This window comes from Salpingoeca rosetta, assembly GCF_000188695.1.
Source record: "Salpingoeca rosetta unplaced genomic scaffold supercont1.10, whole genome shotgun sequence".
Classification (NCBI taxonomy): Eukaryota; class Choanoflagellata; order Craspedida; family Salpingoecidae; genus Salpingoeca; species Salpingoeca rosetta.
In genome coordinates this window covers 962,125-977,124 of record NW_004754924.1, presented here as the reverse complement: position 1 = coordinate 977,124, position 15,000 = coordinate 962,125, and the positions used below count along the sequence as shown (strand labels likewise).

The 15,000-nt window shown below is 56.2% G+C and overlaps 5 protein-coding genes across 5 annotated transcripts in view; 2 read left to right on the top strand and 3 right to left on the bottom strand.

Moving 5' to 3' along the window:
• Positions 1 to 1,126, bottom strand: part of PTSG_04510 (uncharacterized protein) — a gene marked incomplete at both ends in the record, with an annotated part of 3,085 nt that extends 1,959 nt beyond the window's left edge. Inside the window, 3 exons of the mRNA XM_004994549.1 lie at positions 594 to 640; positions 753 to 903; positions 1,085 to 1,126. Of these exons, the coding sequence (XP_004994606.1) occupies positions 594 to 640; positions 753 to 903; positions 1,085 to 1,126 (240 nt within the window). The remainder of the gene's footprint in view (positions 1 to 593; positions 641 to 752; positions 904 to 1,084) is intronic.
• Positions 1,127 to 1,370: 244 nt separating this feature from the next.
• Positions 1,371 to 4,809, top strand: PTSG_04509 (uncharacterized protein). The gene is made up of 9 exons (XM_004994548.1): positions 1,371 to 1,848; positions 2,043 to 2,221; positions 2,546 to 2,632; positions 2,894 to 2,962; positions 3,094 to 3,124; positions 3,504 to 3,617; positions 3,956 to 4,098; positions 4,370 to 4,449; positions 4,650 to 4,809. The coding sequence occupies exons 1-9, from the start codon at positions 1,380 to 1,382 to the stop codon at positions 4,699 to 4,701; spliced, it is 1,224 nt and encodes a 407-aa protein (XP_004994605.1). The 5' UTR covers positions 1,371 to 1,379; the 3' UTR covers positions 4,702 to 4,809.
• Positions 4,810 to 6,159: 1,350 nt separating this feature from the next.
• On the top strand, positions 6,160 to 8,777 carry PTSG_04508 (uncharacterized protein). The gene has a single exon (XM_004994547.1). It carries the CDS (start codon positions 6,264 to 6,266, stop codon positions 8,673 to 8,675), a length of 2,412 nt encoding a protein of 803 aa, XP_004994604.1. The 5' UTR covers positions 6,160 to 6,263; the 3' UTR covers positions 8,676 to 8,777.
• A 348-nt stretch (positions 8,778 to 9,125) lies between these two features.
• On the bottom strand, positions 9,126 to 12,353 carry PTSG_04507 (uncharacterized protein; the record flags this gene model as incomplete). The annotated part of the gene is made up of 2 exons (XM_004994546.1): positions 9,126 to 11,971; positions 12,227 to 12,353. 2 exons carry the CDS (start codon positions 12,351 to 12,353, stop codon positions 9,381 to 9,383), a joined length of 2,718 nt encoding a protein of 905 aa, XP_004994603.1. The 3' UTR covers positions 9,126 to 9,380.
• Positions 12,354 to 13,969: 1,616 nt separating this feature from the next.
• PTSG_12185 (uncharacterized protein) overlaps positions 13,970 to 15,000 on the bottom strand; it is a gene marked incomplete at both ends in the record, with an annotated part of 1,862 nt that continues 831 nt past the window's right edge. The window contains 2 exons of the mRNA XM_004994545.1: positions 13,970 to 13,981; positions 14,161 to 14,928. Coding sequence (XP_004994602.1) covers positions 13,970 to 13,981; positions 14,161 to 14,928 — 780 coding nt within the window. The remainder of the gene's footprint in view (positions 13,982 to 14,160; positions 14,929 to 15,000) is intronic.

Genomic DNA, 15,000 nt, shown 5'->3' with positions numbered 1-15,000 from the left:
CCGAACACCCGGTTAACATGGACCTGTTGGGTACTAGACTCTCCGGCTGACCATGTCGGTACTAGGCAGGTAGCCATGACTCGTACTCTCCTGAAAGCACTACCCGGAAGCTTATACGCATGTGGTGCATGATTCACTACCCCCCACGGGGCCGTTCGAGCGGACTAGTAAACCCTCGCTCAAGGACTGGCTATTGTTAGTAGACATGGCCTCGCTGTGACATCTGTGCAAAATAGTAACCGCGAGCGCTGGTCATTTCATGAACAGAAGCCAGTACAGGAACTCCGAAAAAGAATCGTCAATCTGCATAGTATGGACGCCTCTTCGATCGTCCAATGAGGTCGGAATCTAGGCCCGTGCAAACCCGATGTCCATAAATCTTTCAAGGTATTATCCATGTCCATCATGAGTTCTACTGTTTGGTCTCGGTCAAGTCGGTGATCCGCGCTCAGTTGAGTGCGACGGATAGTGGGTTAACCTGGGCCACTTAACACTGCGGCTCTCTCTCTCTCTCTCTCTCTCTCTCTCTCTCTCTCTCTCTCTCTCTCTCTCTCTCTCTCTCTCTCTCTCTCTCTTTGACTCGACGCTGTCACCTTGCCCGGAATGGCAGCCAGTCCGCGTTCCCCTTCCTCCCAGTTTCCTGTGGACAAGCAAGCACAGATCAACAGTCATGCGTGGGTGTGGTTGTCAGAACGCGGCCGGGTCCGACCACAGTACACACGGGCGTTCCTCACACGCAAGGGAGCAAGCACCTTTCGGGGTGTTGATCAGTTCGACGTGCAGGCCATGTTGCGCGCAGGCGTTTGCCACGATCTGGGGGTCATGCTCGTACTGATCGAACGCGAGCTCGACAGCGCAAAATCCGGCGGCACCGGCCTTTTCCAGTCGCTGCAACAGCGGCACCTACGCATACCAAAATGGTCGTATAAATGTTAACCAGCGAGAACGCAGCCAGAAGAAGAAACAAGAAATGCGTGTGGCACGCCGTCGCCAAGCTATGAGCACACAACAGTCACAACACGCAGCGCTGGTGGATGGTGATGGCATGTGCGTGCACGAAAGCGGGCGGCGTGATGTGTGGTACTGAGTTGAAGAAGAAGCCAAGGTTGCACGAAAACTTGGGCATGGTGTGGCGATGTACAGATGTCATGTGCCATATGATGACAAAAAAAAAGTGGGCTTAAAGGGAGACAGAGACGGGGAGAGTCAGGGAGAGTCAGGGAGAGTCAGAGAAAGAGAGAGAGAGAGAGAGAGAGAGAGAGAGAGAGAGTGTGTGTGTGTGTGTGTGTGTGTGTGTGTGTGTGTGTGGCATCAACAGAACAGTCCTTCCAGCCACGGCGGTTACGGAAGGATGGTTGGTGTCATTCATAGAAATCATCATGCAGCGGCTGAACCGGGAGCTGAGCCGGCCAAGAAGCACACCAAGCAGGCAACCTCCGTCATCACAGCAGCACGGTGACGGTGGTGGTGAAAGAGGCAGGGTAACAGAAGGCGAACATTCTGTTGGAAGGAGCCGACTTGCTTGCCCACCACTGAAACGGGAAGCAACCCAGCACCCACTGCTGCGCAGCTCGCATCGGGGCGGAGCGCACCCGCCAACACAGTCCAACAGAGCTCGGGTGGCTGCACCTCACGGTACGCAATCACACACCGGAAGCAAAGCCAGCAACGCTGATAAGGATCGCGCACGCGACAGTGTGCAATCGTTCACACGGTCCCACGCTCAATCAACGGCAGTGGAAGCGCGAGTTGGACGCGGCGAGGTGGCTGAGGAGTCCAGCCTGCGAACACCACACCTGATCTTGTGGGAGGTCATCAACTCCTTGATCGAAGACGTCGACTGGGATTGTACGTTTCCACATGAAGAGACTCGCACGTGTGTGCGTTTGCTGTACACATATGCGTGTGCATGTTTGTTGTGCTGTGTACATGGGTGTGTTGTGCTGTGCGTGTGTGTGTGTTGTGCTGTTTGCGTGCACACTCCACAACGCGTCCTCACGTGTGCATACACGCGTGCCTGCGCACTTGCTTGCTTTATGCAGATGTTGCGCTGTGCGTCGTCGGGGTGCTCCTCTCCGTTGTCATTGTGATGGCTCTCAACTACTTTGGTGGGCAGTATGGCATTCCGCTCATTGAGGGCAGCGTGGCTGGCTTTGTTACACAGCATATTCCCGACATCATCATTGCAGTCATCGTGGCCGTGCCCAGCGTTGTGCTTAAGGTATGTCAATCGCTCCGGCAGGTTGGAGAGAATTGGTGGGGCGGAGCGGGGGCTACTGCTGCTGCGGTGACTTGTTCTTGTTCTTCTTGTTCTTCTTCTTGTTCTTGTTCTTGTTCTTCTTCTTCTTGTTCTTCTTCTTCTTGTTGTTGTTCTTCTTCTTCTTCTTCTTCTTCTTCTTCTTCTTCTTCTTCTTCTTCTTGTTCTTCTTCTTCTTCTTCTTCTTCTTCTTCTTCTTCTTGTAGTTGTCACGACCATGGTGAAAGTATGCGTGACCCATCGGTTTGCTCCATACACGTGGATTTTCTGCGCTTTTCACTGTGTCAGTTGTATGCGGATCACCAACAACGCATGAGCATCACAAACCTTGAGTTTATCAAGTCCGTCAACTTTTCCATCAACTGGCTCGAGTTTGTACGTCACTGTTGTTGTTGTTGTTGTTGTTGTTGTTGTTGTTGTTGTTGTTGTTGTTGTTGTTGTTGTTGTTGTTGTTGTTGTTGTTGTTGTTGTTGTTGCTGTTGCTGCTGCTGTTGTTGTTGTTATTGAACGCTCTTGCCTGCGTGATACCTGGACATGCCCACATGTGCGTGTACATGCCTGTGTGTGTGGCATGTGTTGTGAGGTGAGCACGAGCGATGTGCATTGACAGCTTGTTGTCGACGGCTGCGCTGACAGGAAGGGCGGCGACAATTCCTCCGGTTTGCAACACTCAACGAAATTCGGCTGGAAGAGCTTGTCCACGAGGTGTGTGCGTGTGTGTGTGTGTACAGTAATGCCTTTGCGTGCGTCAACCACACGTGCTTGACATCGTTCACTCCACAGCTGACAACGCTACGACACCTCCTTCGTGTGGCATTTCCTCCGACTCTCCACAGAATGACATCTTGGTGAAGGAAACGCTGAAAGGTGAGAGCCTTTGTGACCGACGCGAGTCCTAGGAACAGTGGTGTGACAGGGCTGTCGAGTGTCCGGCATTATGTAGAGCCACTTGGACATGCATAAGCGTGCCAACATGTGCACGCACGCACATACGTACACGCACACACACACACACGAACACGCACACACTCACACACATACACGCGCACACACACACACATACACGCACGCACACGCACACGCACACACACACACGCACACACACACACGCACGCACACGCACGCCCACACACACACGCACATGCATTCGTTCATTCATTCACCCGCGCACACCTTCCCGACACCCCCCCCCCTCCTTTCATTGCGTGTGATGCTGTTCCTCATCACCCCTGCATGTCTTCTTCAGAGGCTGCACGTGCTGAGCCAGATCAGCCTGTGCTGTTCACTGTTGGGCGTGGTGCGGCTGCAAAAGCGCTCAAGAAGGCCGCACAGAACGTCATCTCAAAACAGTATTCTGAAGGTACACCCGGTGTGTCCGTGTGTATCTGAGTGTCTGTATCTGTGCGTGCGTGCCTGCGTGTGTGTGCGTTCGTGTGTGCGTGCGTGTGTCTGTGTGTCTGTGTGCGTGTGTGTGTGTCTGTCTGTCTGTGTGTCTGTCTGTCTGTCTGTGTCTCTGTGTCTGTGTCTGTGTCCATGTGTGTGTGTGTGTTCATGTGGCTAGATGTGTGTGCCGTCACCCGTGCATCGGTCATCGTCATCGGATGCGTACGCTTGACCTTTGTTGGCTGCATGGAGAGGTGACTGGTGCGCATGCCTTGTTGACGTCTATACCTTGGTTGTGTGCTTCCCCATAACCAGGACACGTGGACCGTGCCTTCAACAAACCTGTCGAGTCGCATCGGCTATGGATTGCGTACACGTTTGAAACAGACCACCGCGTGCCGCAGCGAAAGATCCGCGTCATGCTGGCTTCCGAGTGCTTGCTCCAACGCATCATTCGGGTCCGTCCAACTGCTTACCTGTGTGTGTATGTGCGTGTGTGTGTGTCTGTGTGTCTGTGTCTGTGTCTGTCTGTCTGTCTTTCTGTCTGTGTCTGTGTGTGTGTCTATGTCTGTGTGTGGTGTGTGATTTGCATGCAAGTGTATGTGTGATGTGTTTGCGTGATGTGCTTCCTTGCGTTGGGTGCGGAACAACGCGCGTGTGCTCATGACGTGACTGTGCGCTTCCTTTTGGATGCGTGCGTCTGTTTCCCCCCTTTGTTTGGGCGCGAAGGACCCAACACCACCAGAATTTGTGCGGCCAAGCCATGCCCCTCGCTGGGATACGTTAAAATGCATTGCTGACTTGTACAGGTTCGTGGTCTGGTGCATGTGCTTGTGTCATGCATCAGCACGATTGTGGGGAAAGGGCAGCAGGTCGTGTTACTGTTTGTTCATAGCCAAGTCGCTTTGCATGCTTACTCACACGCACACTCTCTGCCCCACCTGTCGACACACACATACACACGCATATACACACACACACACATGCGCGCGCCTTTGGCGTCGTGTAGGACCAACTCGTCTGCTTTGGCGCTCGTCACCATCTACCGCCCGAGAACATGAATGTGTGCTCCCCCCCCCATGCATAGACTCTAAGACTCTAGCTAGGTTGAGGCCACTGAATATATATACACCTCTGTGCCATGTGCAGAAGTGGGAAATGAATAGGAATGCTGTACATACATAGGGATGAAGGAGAGACAGAGGGGCATGACGAAGGGAGACATCAACGAAAAAAAAAAAAAAAGCACCCCCAACTGTACATGCAGATATGTACGCACGCACACACACACACACACACACACACACACACACACACACACACACACACATACACACTGCAGATACGTACACCCAAAAAAAAATTGGGTGTGTACCTTCCGCCTGCGCGACAATAACTTAGCCCTCTCTCTAATAAATAGAGGCAATACTTAACCCTCTCCCTAATATATAAGGGCATGGAGCACCTCGAGGCTGACGAGGAGCGGGCGGGTATCGAACCCGCGCTCTACAAGTCGCACTTGCGATGACATCATGCAAGGGGACGTGCAGGCTTCCAGTACACACCATCTCGCGCCTAAAATTCTTCATATAAAGCAAAGGGTTTGCTGGGGCCCCTTCGACTCGCCCCAACCAGCCAGCAAAGAGGGTGACGGGCGAAGAGCGCGAAAGGGCAGACACTCCCCTCGTGCTCGCTGCTGCGGTCGTTGGAGGCATCAACACCTTGTACTGTCTTGCTTGCTCATAGCGCCGTCATCAGGACGCGGCAGTGCGCTCTGCTTTCGCCTGCACAATCCCTGTGTAGTGTGTAGTGTATTGCAAGACATCACATCACTTTGAGGGCGCGTTGTGTGGGCCAGTGAGAGTGGAGTGCTGGAGTGGGCGAGTTGAAGATGCAGACCAGCTCAACCGCAGCACAGTTGTACCCATGGGCTCACAAACTGCAGCGGTGACGCAGAGGAGCTTCTCCTTGTTGACAAAACGAGGAGAACAGAGGCGCAGAGCCAGAGAAGCAAAGCGTCAAACAAAGCCCTCTGGAAGGAAAGTAGAAATTATCTAGTTACTTAAAAATCTCTCTCTCTCTCTCTCTCTCCCCCCTCTCTCTCTCTCTCTCTCTCTCTCTCTCTCTCTCTCTCTCTCTGTCTCTCTCTCTCTCTCTCTCTCTCTCTCTCTCTCTCCACGCTACCAACAGCAACTCAAAGAATAGTCTAATAATAATGTCAGTGTCACATCACACCGTGTCCTCCAGTCCTCCCTGCGTTTCTGTTCCTTCGACGGGTCAAGCAGGCAGCCCCAAGTATGTAAACCACGCGACCAAGCACACCCGCTGGTCTCCCTCTCCGCTGGTTGCTGGTGGCTGCCTGCGTGCAGACATAGACACCCCTCAGTAGAGGTAGCTTGTTGATCCTGTGGGGTAGGGTTCTACCAGGAGGAGGAGGTTTTTTTTTTTTCTTTTCTTTTTTTTTTTTTTTCTTCAGGCACCTGCCTGAGCGCGACAACACAAAATTATTTTCAAATATCGCGGGCGGGAGACACACAACTACAACCGCTCCTCCCACCCACCAATCGACCGCCAATCGACCACCGCCCTCGGTTCGACAACGAACAAGGCGGAAGAAGAAGACATGACGGGGACGCTGGATGTGAAGCAGCAGCAGCAGCAGAGGAAGAGGGGTAGCCATGTGTCACCTGGAAGAGGGAGCTCGCACCACCGCCACGAGTTGCTGCACGCGGCGGCGCGGCGGCGAAGCAGCATCCACAACCTGAACAACCTGAACACGCTGCAACGACAGCATGTCCTGATCAAGGAAGGCAAGATGGCGCTGCGATACCGAAAGAAGCGACGGAGGCAGAGCATCGCCGCGGCTGAGGCAGAAGCCGAGGCGGAGGGAAGACCGTTCCTTGGGTGCTTTGGCTGGACCATGTACAAGCTCGCGGTTGCCAGGCAGCAGCTTGGCGCGGCTGTCAACGTCTTCATCTCCCACCCGTGGGTGGCCGGCAGCCTCAGGGCCATTGCCAGCAAGGCAGGCAGTGCCGTGAGCAGCTTCTTTGAGCTGTACGCGTTCCTGTTCAAGCTCAACCTGCTGTTTGCCGTGTGCTGGTCTTGCTTTGTCGTGCTGCCCATGGCGCTCACCTCCGTCTCAGAGGAGAACAACGAGGACGAGGGCACCTTTGGCGACACCGTGCTGGGCGGCCTCCTCGCCGGCACCGGCAGCTTCAAGACCTCCATCCTGTTCTACGGTCACTACGTCTCCGGCGACGTGCAGCGCAACTACGATCTCCCGCTCGCGTACTTCTCCGTCATCATCTTCACCTTCTTCCTCACCCTACTCATCCTGGTGTACACGCTGGGGCGCCTGCACCGCCGCAACGTCATCTACCACACCCTGTACCAGGAAACGCGAATCGGCACGCAGGTGCTTGCCTCCTGGGACCACACCATCACCACCCGCGCTGGCACGGAACGGCAGCACTCGCGGTGCACCCTGCTATGCAAGGAGATGTACAACGAGTATCTCCGGCGCCGCAACCGCCAGGACGTGCCGCCCATCTGGGGCATCATCCCTGCCCCAACCTCCACCGTGGGCAGCTTTGCGCTCACCGTGCTGGTCACCCTCGTCTTCCTCGGTGGCGTTGGTGCGGGCGCGTACTTCCTGCACGTGCTGCAGGAGAGCGAGGCCGGCACCACGTCCTACTGGCGGTCGCTGCTCACGCCCTTTGTTTGCACTGCCAGCGCGTGGATCATCCCCGTCGTGCAGCAGCCCTTCCGCGCATTCACCACCTTCAAGAACTCGCTCATCCGCATGTGGTGGGACGTCACAGTCATGTTTGTGGCGACAGCGGGCGTCTTTGGCACGTACCTGGGCACCTTTGTCTTCCTCTACACGCCCAACACGGACGCGTGCTGGGAGACGCGCCTTGGGCAGGAGCTGTACCGCCTGGTCATCTTCGATGCCGTCTTCCGCACCACCATCGACATTCTGTGGCTGGCCGCTGTGCCGCTTGCATGCCGCTTCCTCAAGCGCAGCCCCCCGCGCGTGAACGTGGGCGCGCTGTTCGTCGGCGCAGCTTACAGCCAGGCGCTGCTGTGGATTGGGTTCCCCTTTGTGCCCCTGTTGCCGGCCATCTCCCTCGGTCTGGGCATCGTTCGCTTCTACATCAAGCAGGCCATTGTGCTCTACGCGTCGTCGCACCCGTACACCGTCATCCGCTTGTCGCAGGAATCGTACATGAAGGCGACGCTGTTCACGTACCTGTTTTCGACCGCCTTTGGCTGCCTCATCATCTTCACCCGCCCGCCGGGCGACTGCGGGCCGTTCCAGCTCACGGGCAGCCGCATCTACCACATTGTCAAGCAGCGTGTTGACGACGGCGACTCCACCGTTGCGCGCGGGTGGGACTATGTGTTCCTCCGCGGCGCCGCCGTGCCGGTCATCTTCGCCCTCATCCTGGCTGTGCTGTACCTGACGTACCGCCACCGCGCCAAGCGGCTGCTGGTGGAGGAGATGAAGTACGCCCTCGATCGCGAGCAGGACGACTTCCGCAAGCTGCTGCGCAAGAAGCGGGTCACCACGCACCCGGCGCACCTACACCCGGCGTTGGCCCACCGCGCAGATGGCGCGGGCAGCAGCGCATCGCCCCACTCGCACCGACGAACCACCAGGCGCAAGCACCGCTCGCATCACTCTCGGCACTCCCACCACTCCCGCCACTCGCGACACTCCCACCACGGCCACGATCACAGCAAGCACGGCGCCAGCAAATACGGTGGTGGGCGAGCGACGTCGTTGTCTCCTGCCACGACCGTCGCGGTGTCGGAGATTGCTGCATCGGCCATCACAGAGGAACCCGCGCGCCAGGAACACAAAGCGCTGCCGACCATTGAGCTGACGGCGTCTTCCGAGGCCGGGGCTGTCCCCATCGAGCTTGACAACATGACTGGACAAGTGGCAGACAACAGCCACCAGCAACAGCCGTATACAGATGACGCCCAGTCAGCGTACACTTGCGGGCTGTCTACATCAACAGCTTTCTGACATCCCTGGTTGTGAACATGCATGCCTGTGTGTTTATACGAGCGTGTGTGTGTATGTGTGTGTGTGTGTGTGTGTGTGTGTGTGTGTGTGTGTGTGTGTGTGTGTGTGTGTGTGTGTGTGTGTGTTTACGTGTGGGTCCATGCCCGCACTGCCTCGATTTGTTGATTTTAATTGATCCTTGAGCACGTGCTTGGTGGAGTTGCGGTCCATGATTAGTGTGATAGCGCCTTACACCCAACCCATAACAGGAAGGGTTGTTGCGTAAGTTGTCGTTGTTGTTGTGAGTGCACACTCGTACTTGTTAACATGCTGCTCCAAATCGATCGTGTTCCACCTTCACTGTGCATGTTTCCTCCGTTGGAGTTAATCCTCCTCCTCCACCTTTTGTTTTCTTTATTAGTTTACGGAGTCGTGTTGGTGCGCCTTGCTGCAGTGAAACCTTCACGCTTACACGTTCGCTTGTATTGATGGTTGAGCTACGTACAGTGGACGACTTCTGTGAGAACAACAACGGTTAGCGAGGGAAAGTACGCACAACAGACACACTCCAAACACACGAAGTCGAGTAGAAAACAGCCCGAGAAGCAGGCAGGTGCACACACACACACACACACACACACACACACACACACACACACACACACACACACACACACAACACACACACACACACACACATACACACACACACATATACACCCTCTGTCAGAGTTTGCGTAGACGGGTGAGTCTACGCCAGCCGCCTGTACTGCGATCAAGCTCAATCACGGTTTGCTGTAGCTTTCGGCCACGCGGCGTCTCCTGTTCCTCCTCGTGCACGACGACCACCTGTTTTGCGCGGCCGCCCTCAGCACCCACATGCACCTGTCCCGCACCACTGATGTGCGCCATGATTTGCCGCAGCTTGGCCAGCGTAAGGCGATTGCGCTGTGTGAAGAGGGCCTGTTGGTCTGCAGGCAGCGTGCTGAGCAGCGCGGCAATGTGGCGCTGCTCATGAGCGCCATCTGGGGCCCCAACCCCAAGCTGCTGTTGTTGTTGTTGCTGATGCAGGAGACGTTGTTGCTGCTGGTGTTGGAGATACCGTAGCTGTTGCTGTTGCTGCTGTTGCTGCTGCTGCTGTTGACTGTGGGCCGGTAGGGCTGCTGCCTCCTGCTGCTCAGCAGCGCGCAGCAGTAGATCAAGCCCGCCCATAGTGGAACTTGGTCCTGCTGTGGACGGTGGCGCATGCACTTGCGACATGGGCTGCAGCTGCCCGCCAGGCGCCATCCCGGCCGCCTGCAACTGCTGCAGCTGATACAATTGCTGCAACCGTTGCAGCTGTTGCGGACTTGGTTGCTGCTGCTGCTGCAGCTGTTGCTGTGGTTGTTGATGTTGTTGCTGCTGTTGCTGCTGTTGCTGCTGTTGCTGTTGCTGCTGCCGCATTGCAGCGTAGAGGTGAGCTGGCGAAGCCATCATCTGTGGCGCGCGCTGCCCGTAGAGTTGTTGCAGCTGCAGCTGCATCCGTTGCTGTGCTAGCAGTTGCTGCTGTGTTGGTTGCGGGTGTTGTTGCTGCTGTTGCTGTTGCTGCAGCTGCGCTTGTTGTTGCAAATGCTGCTGATACTGCTGCAACTGCTGCTGCCGCAGGTGCTGCTGCATGAGCGCAGGCATGTCGTAGCCCGGCACACCCGACTGGCCAGCCGACGTCGCCCCAGCCGCCAACATGCCCTGCCCCGCTCCACTCGCACCTGGCACAGGCTGCTGTGGCTGATGAACTGGCTGATGAGGCAGTGATGCCTGCTGCCGTTGTTGCGTTTGTGGCACCGCAGTGTACCCCGAGGGCGGCTGCATCATCGGTGCGGCCCGCGGTTGCTGCTGCTGCTGCTGCTGCTGCTGCTGTTGTTGTTGTTGTTGTTGTTGTTGTTGTTGTTGTTGTTGTTGTTGTTGTTGTTGTTGTTGTTGTTGCTGCTGTTGTTGTTGTTGTTGTCCAACATGGCCAGGAGGGTGTAGCGCCGCAGCATGCTGGGGTGGTTGCGTTGTGGCAGATGGCGCTGCGTGTGCATGAGCCATGGAGGGGGGCGCTGTCGCCGGCACGCCGGTGTCCGTGGTCTTTGCGCGTTTCTCCTCTCCTTCACGTTCGTGTGTTCGCCGCTTCGCTCCACCAACACCAGCGCCGGTAGTCCGCTTCCCTATGCCTGGCTGTGCCTCACCACCACTCGCACCGCCCGAGGGCTGCGAGACACCCGCAGTCGGCACGGGCACGCGCGCCGAGGCTGCGGCTGGGCCGGCAGTGTCAGCAGCCGCGCTGGTGTTGAGGGATGGCGCAGATGTGTCAGCGCTTGTTGGCCGTGCACTGCTTGTGGCTGCGGCTGATGTTTGAGGTGCGGTGGTGACTGCAGGCTTGTCGTTGGTAGCCTGCGCTTTTGCCTGTGCCTGTGCCTGCTTACCACGCTTACCGCGGGTCTTCTTCTTGTCCTGCTCGTGCTGCTTCATCTTGGCGTTGAGTTCTTCGAAGGAGAGTGTGCGAATGCCGCCACTGTGCGTGCGCTGCGGGCCGCCCCGCCCCGCCTGGCCTGGCCCGGTCGACGACGGCACGGACGACGATGACGCTGCGCTGGCCCCTGCCGAGTCCCGCGCACCGATGATGGGCGGGCGCATCTTGGACGTGCCGACGCTTGGCTTGCGCAGGAAGGACGGCATGGCTGTGCCGCCGGTGCTGCCGGTACGGTTACGGCGAAGGGACCGCGCTGTGGTGTGTGTGGTGGTTCGGGCGGCAGCCGCCGCCGTCTTCCGGTACAAGGCCTCGAGCGAGCCAAAGGGCTTCTTGAGGCGAAAGTGCTGCTGATCCTTTGGGGCGTGCTCGGCCTCGTTGCTGTTGCCTTGGAAGGCCGGTGAGAGCGCAGCCACATCTGGGTGCAGAAGCGCGCTGACAAGCGTGTTGTCGCGGGCGGGGAGGGAAACCTCCTCTGCAGCATGAACGCACGATCGAACGCAGTCAGAAAACCACTGGCTGTACTTGCTCAGGTTGTGGCTGAGCCTGCGCTGCTCAAGGTATGGCTCAAGGATGCGTGCCGTGGTCCGCACCCAATCTGATCTGTCGACTTTTGCTGCGTGGATCATATCCTGACACAGGCTTGCCTCGAGCTGGTGGTGGCGCATGTGGAAGAGACACAGCAGCACGTTCACCTTGGTTTTCGGGTCGAGGACCGCAAAGCTCGGAGCCACCTGCTGCAGTAGCGTGGCCGTGGCTTGCACCGTCCAGTCTGACTCGTGCTGCAGCCGGGCCACCACGGTTGGCGGTGCTGCGGGCGCAATGGGTGCTGTAGTTGTAGCAGTAGTCGTAGTAGTTGTAGTTGGAATTGTTGTTGTTGTCGTTGTTGTCGTTGTTGTCGGTGTTGTTGTTGTCGTTGTTGTTGTGGCTTCGATTGTTGCTGGTGGTGTACTGGTGCTGGAGCCCGGAGGTGATTGCGGAGCGATCGATGGGCTTCGTGGCGAGGACGTGGGGTGGTCCTCGCCTTCTGAGCCCAAGGTATGCTGCTGTGACTGAGCTGGCGTTGGTCCATCTCCAGTGTCACCACCGTGGCCGTTGCTTTGAGAGCCATGGCTGTGACTCTCGTCGCTCCTGTTGTCGTGCTGCTCCTCGCGTTCGTCCAATCGGCGTTCTTCCTCGGGTTCATATTGCTGATCGTTGCTCTGACCCATGTATGTCGGGGACAGTGGTGCATACGGTGCTTGTTGCTGCTCCTCCCCTTGCTCCCCTCCACCAAGTATGTGCTGCTCGTTGTTGCTATCGCCGCCACCAACACCACCGTCACCACCTCCTCCGTCAACACCACCACCACCACCATCCAAACCACTGCCACCTTGCCACATCTCTCCGCTGCCTGTTCGTCGTTTGCACTTGAGGATGGCCGCCGAAAGAAAATTGACACGAAAGAAAGATTTTCGCGCCAGTCGTGTTTTGCATCATCGAAAGTTAGCAAAGATCTTGGTCGTGGGTGGTGGCGGAGGCGCTGTCCACACCCAGATTTATGGCTTCTGTCTGTCAGAGTGCACGACACACAAAAAAAAACACACAAGAAGCAAGCACACCACAACAACAACAAGACGGGCACTCCTTTGTGCATCGAATCAAATTTTTGTTGGCCCACGAACAGCCGCCAAAAGAAGAGAAAAGGGACAGACAAGCACGAGAGCAGCAGCAGCAGCAGCAGCAGCAGCAGCAGCAGCATAAGAGAAAGAGAGACAAGCAGACAGAGACGACAGGGGAAGAGACAAGAGGCAGCGTGAAGGGCACGATCAGGTGCAGTCGGCGAGGGTGACAGTCGGCAAATCCAGAGTCCAAGTAGAAACGAAGAAACGAGGAACCAATGTGCATGCGTGGTGTGTCTGTGAGTAAGTGTGGGTGCAAGCATGTGCATGTGCATGTGCATGTGTGTGTGTGTGTGTGTGTGTGTGATCATTTGAGTGAGAGGAGTTGGTGTTGTTGCAAGGTAGCAAGGTGCTTACCTTCCTCGCCGAGGCGAGGATGGCTCGTTGGTTGGGACGCCAAAAATGGCACCATACCAACTCACCAAAACAAAAAAAGGAGGGGAAAAAAGTGAGTGTCAGCCGTCCACTTCCGGGACTGACTGGTACCTAAGAGAGAGAAAAAAGTGTGAGGGTGTGGGGGGCTTAGTACATGTGCATGTGACCGAATGTACATGTGTGTGGTGGGGGTTGTGTGCGTGTGTCTTACCTTAATCAGTGCTGACAGCACTTTTGGGAGGCCCGCGATGTGTTGCCACCACCACCACAGCGGTGGTGGTGGTGTGTGTGTATGTGTGTGTGTCTGGGGTGGTGTTGGTGTTGGTGGTGAGGGAGAAATGACAACGGCCTCTTTTCTCCGACAACAACAACAACAACAACAACAACAACAACAACAACAACAACAACAACAACAACAACAAACAAACAAACAGAGCGCCGGGAACAGTGTAAGATTTCAGCAAGTTTTCCCCAATAAACCCCCACATTTAACCAATCACCTGCGACAAGACAGAAGACACGCCCATCTGTCGAAAGTTTGCCAATTACAAAGCGGCAAGCGGGAGCGGCATTGACAGATTATCGTCAACGCGCCATTCACAGCCACGCCCCTTTTACCAACATTTTACCACCTGTCTTTCGGTTGGAGGTACGCCACTGCCTTTGCACAAAAGCCAAAGCTCGAGCTGTCGAGCTTTGTCAGGTATTGTTGTGGTGTCCCATTCTAGCATTCTGAGCTTTCTGTGCATTGTGTGTCAAATCATGTCACATCAACACGTTGCCTTTCATCTTTACTCAAGGACCTAAGGACACAAGGCACATGCAGAACCACAGTGCAGCAGCAGTAGCGGTAAGTTTAACACACGCCTACACAACAACACAGGCAACCAGGGTGCACTGAACGGCCCGCCAACTGCAGCGCGCACTCGCACAACGCACAACGCAGCGGACGGCCACAAGAACCCATGACAACAGCGTACACCGCATCGTTCCCGGCGAGCGGCAGCCACTCAAACAGGCAGGCCGTCGCGTTGACGCGCACGTGCACCTCATTTAGCGCTGTCACCGGGCAGCCGGCAGCGTCGTCACCAGCGCAGGTGCCAGCGCGGCTGCACTTGCGCGCTGATGACTGCGATGCTTGTGGCTGCTCCTCATCGCCTGCACCGTCAGTCTGAGGAATTCGCAGGGGGAATGGAGGCAGACACGCCGGTGGTGGTGGTGGTGATGATGATGGCGGCGGTGGCGGTTGAAGTGACGATGATGGTGGCGGAGGAGGAGGTGGTGGTGCTTGCTGCTGCTGCTGCTGCTGCTGCTGCTGCTGCTGCTGCTGCTGCTGCTGCTGCTGCTGCTGTTGTTGTTGTTGTTGTTGTTGTTGTTGTTGTTGTTGTTGTTGTTGTTGTTGTTGTTGTTGTTGTTGTTGTTGTTGTTGTTGTTGTTGTTGTTGTTGTTGTTGTTGTTGTTGTTGTTGTTGTTGTTGTTGTTGTCGTTGTTGTCGCCGCTCACGCTGCAGTGCGCTGCCAGGGTCGAAGATCCAGCTCGTGCCTGGAACAGGACCGGCGAGGGCGCGGTCGTTGCGGTCACTGACGGTGCACACGCGCGGATCCGGGCCCTGAACTGCGAGGGCAAAGCAGTAGCGCCGACCCCGCTTGATCTTGCGATGACTGTGCATGTCTTGACCGTCGTTGGGGTCATACAGGGAGTCTCTGTTCCTGTTGTAGTTCCTGTCAATGTATGATTCATCGAGATACACCTACAGGCAATTGAGCCACGTGAGACACAGAAAAGGGAACATTGCACATGCGAAGAAACATCGACAACACAG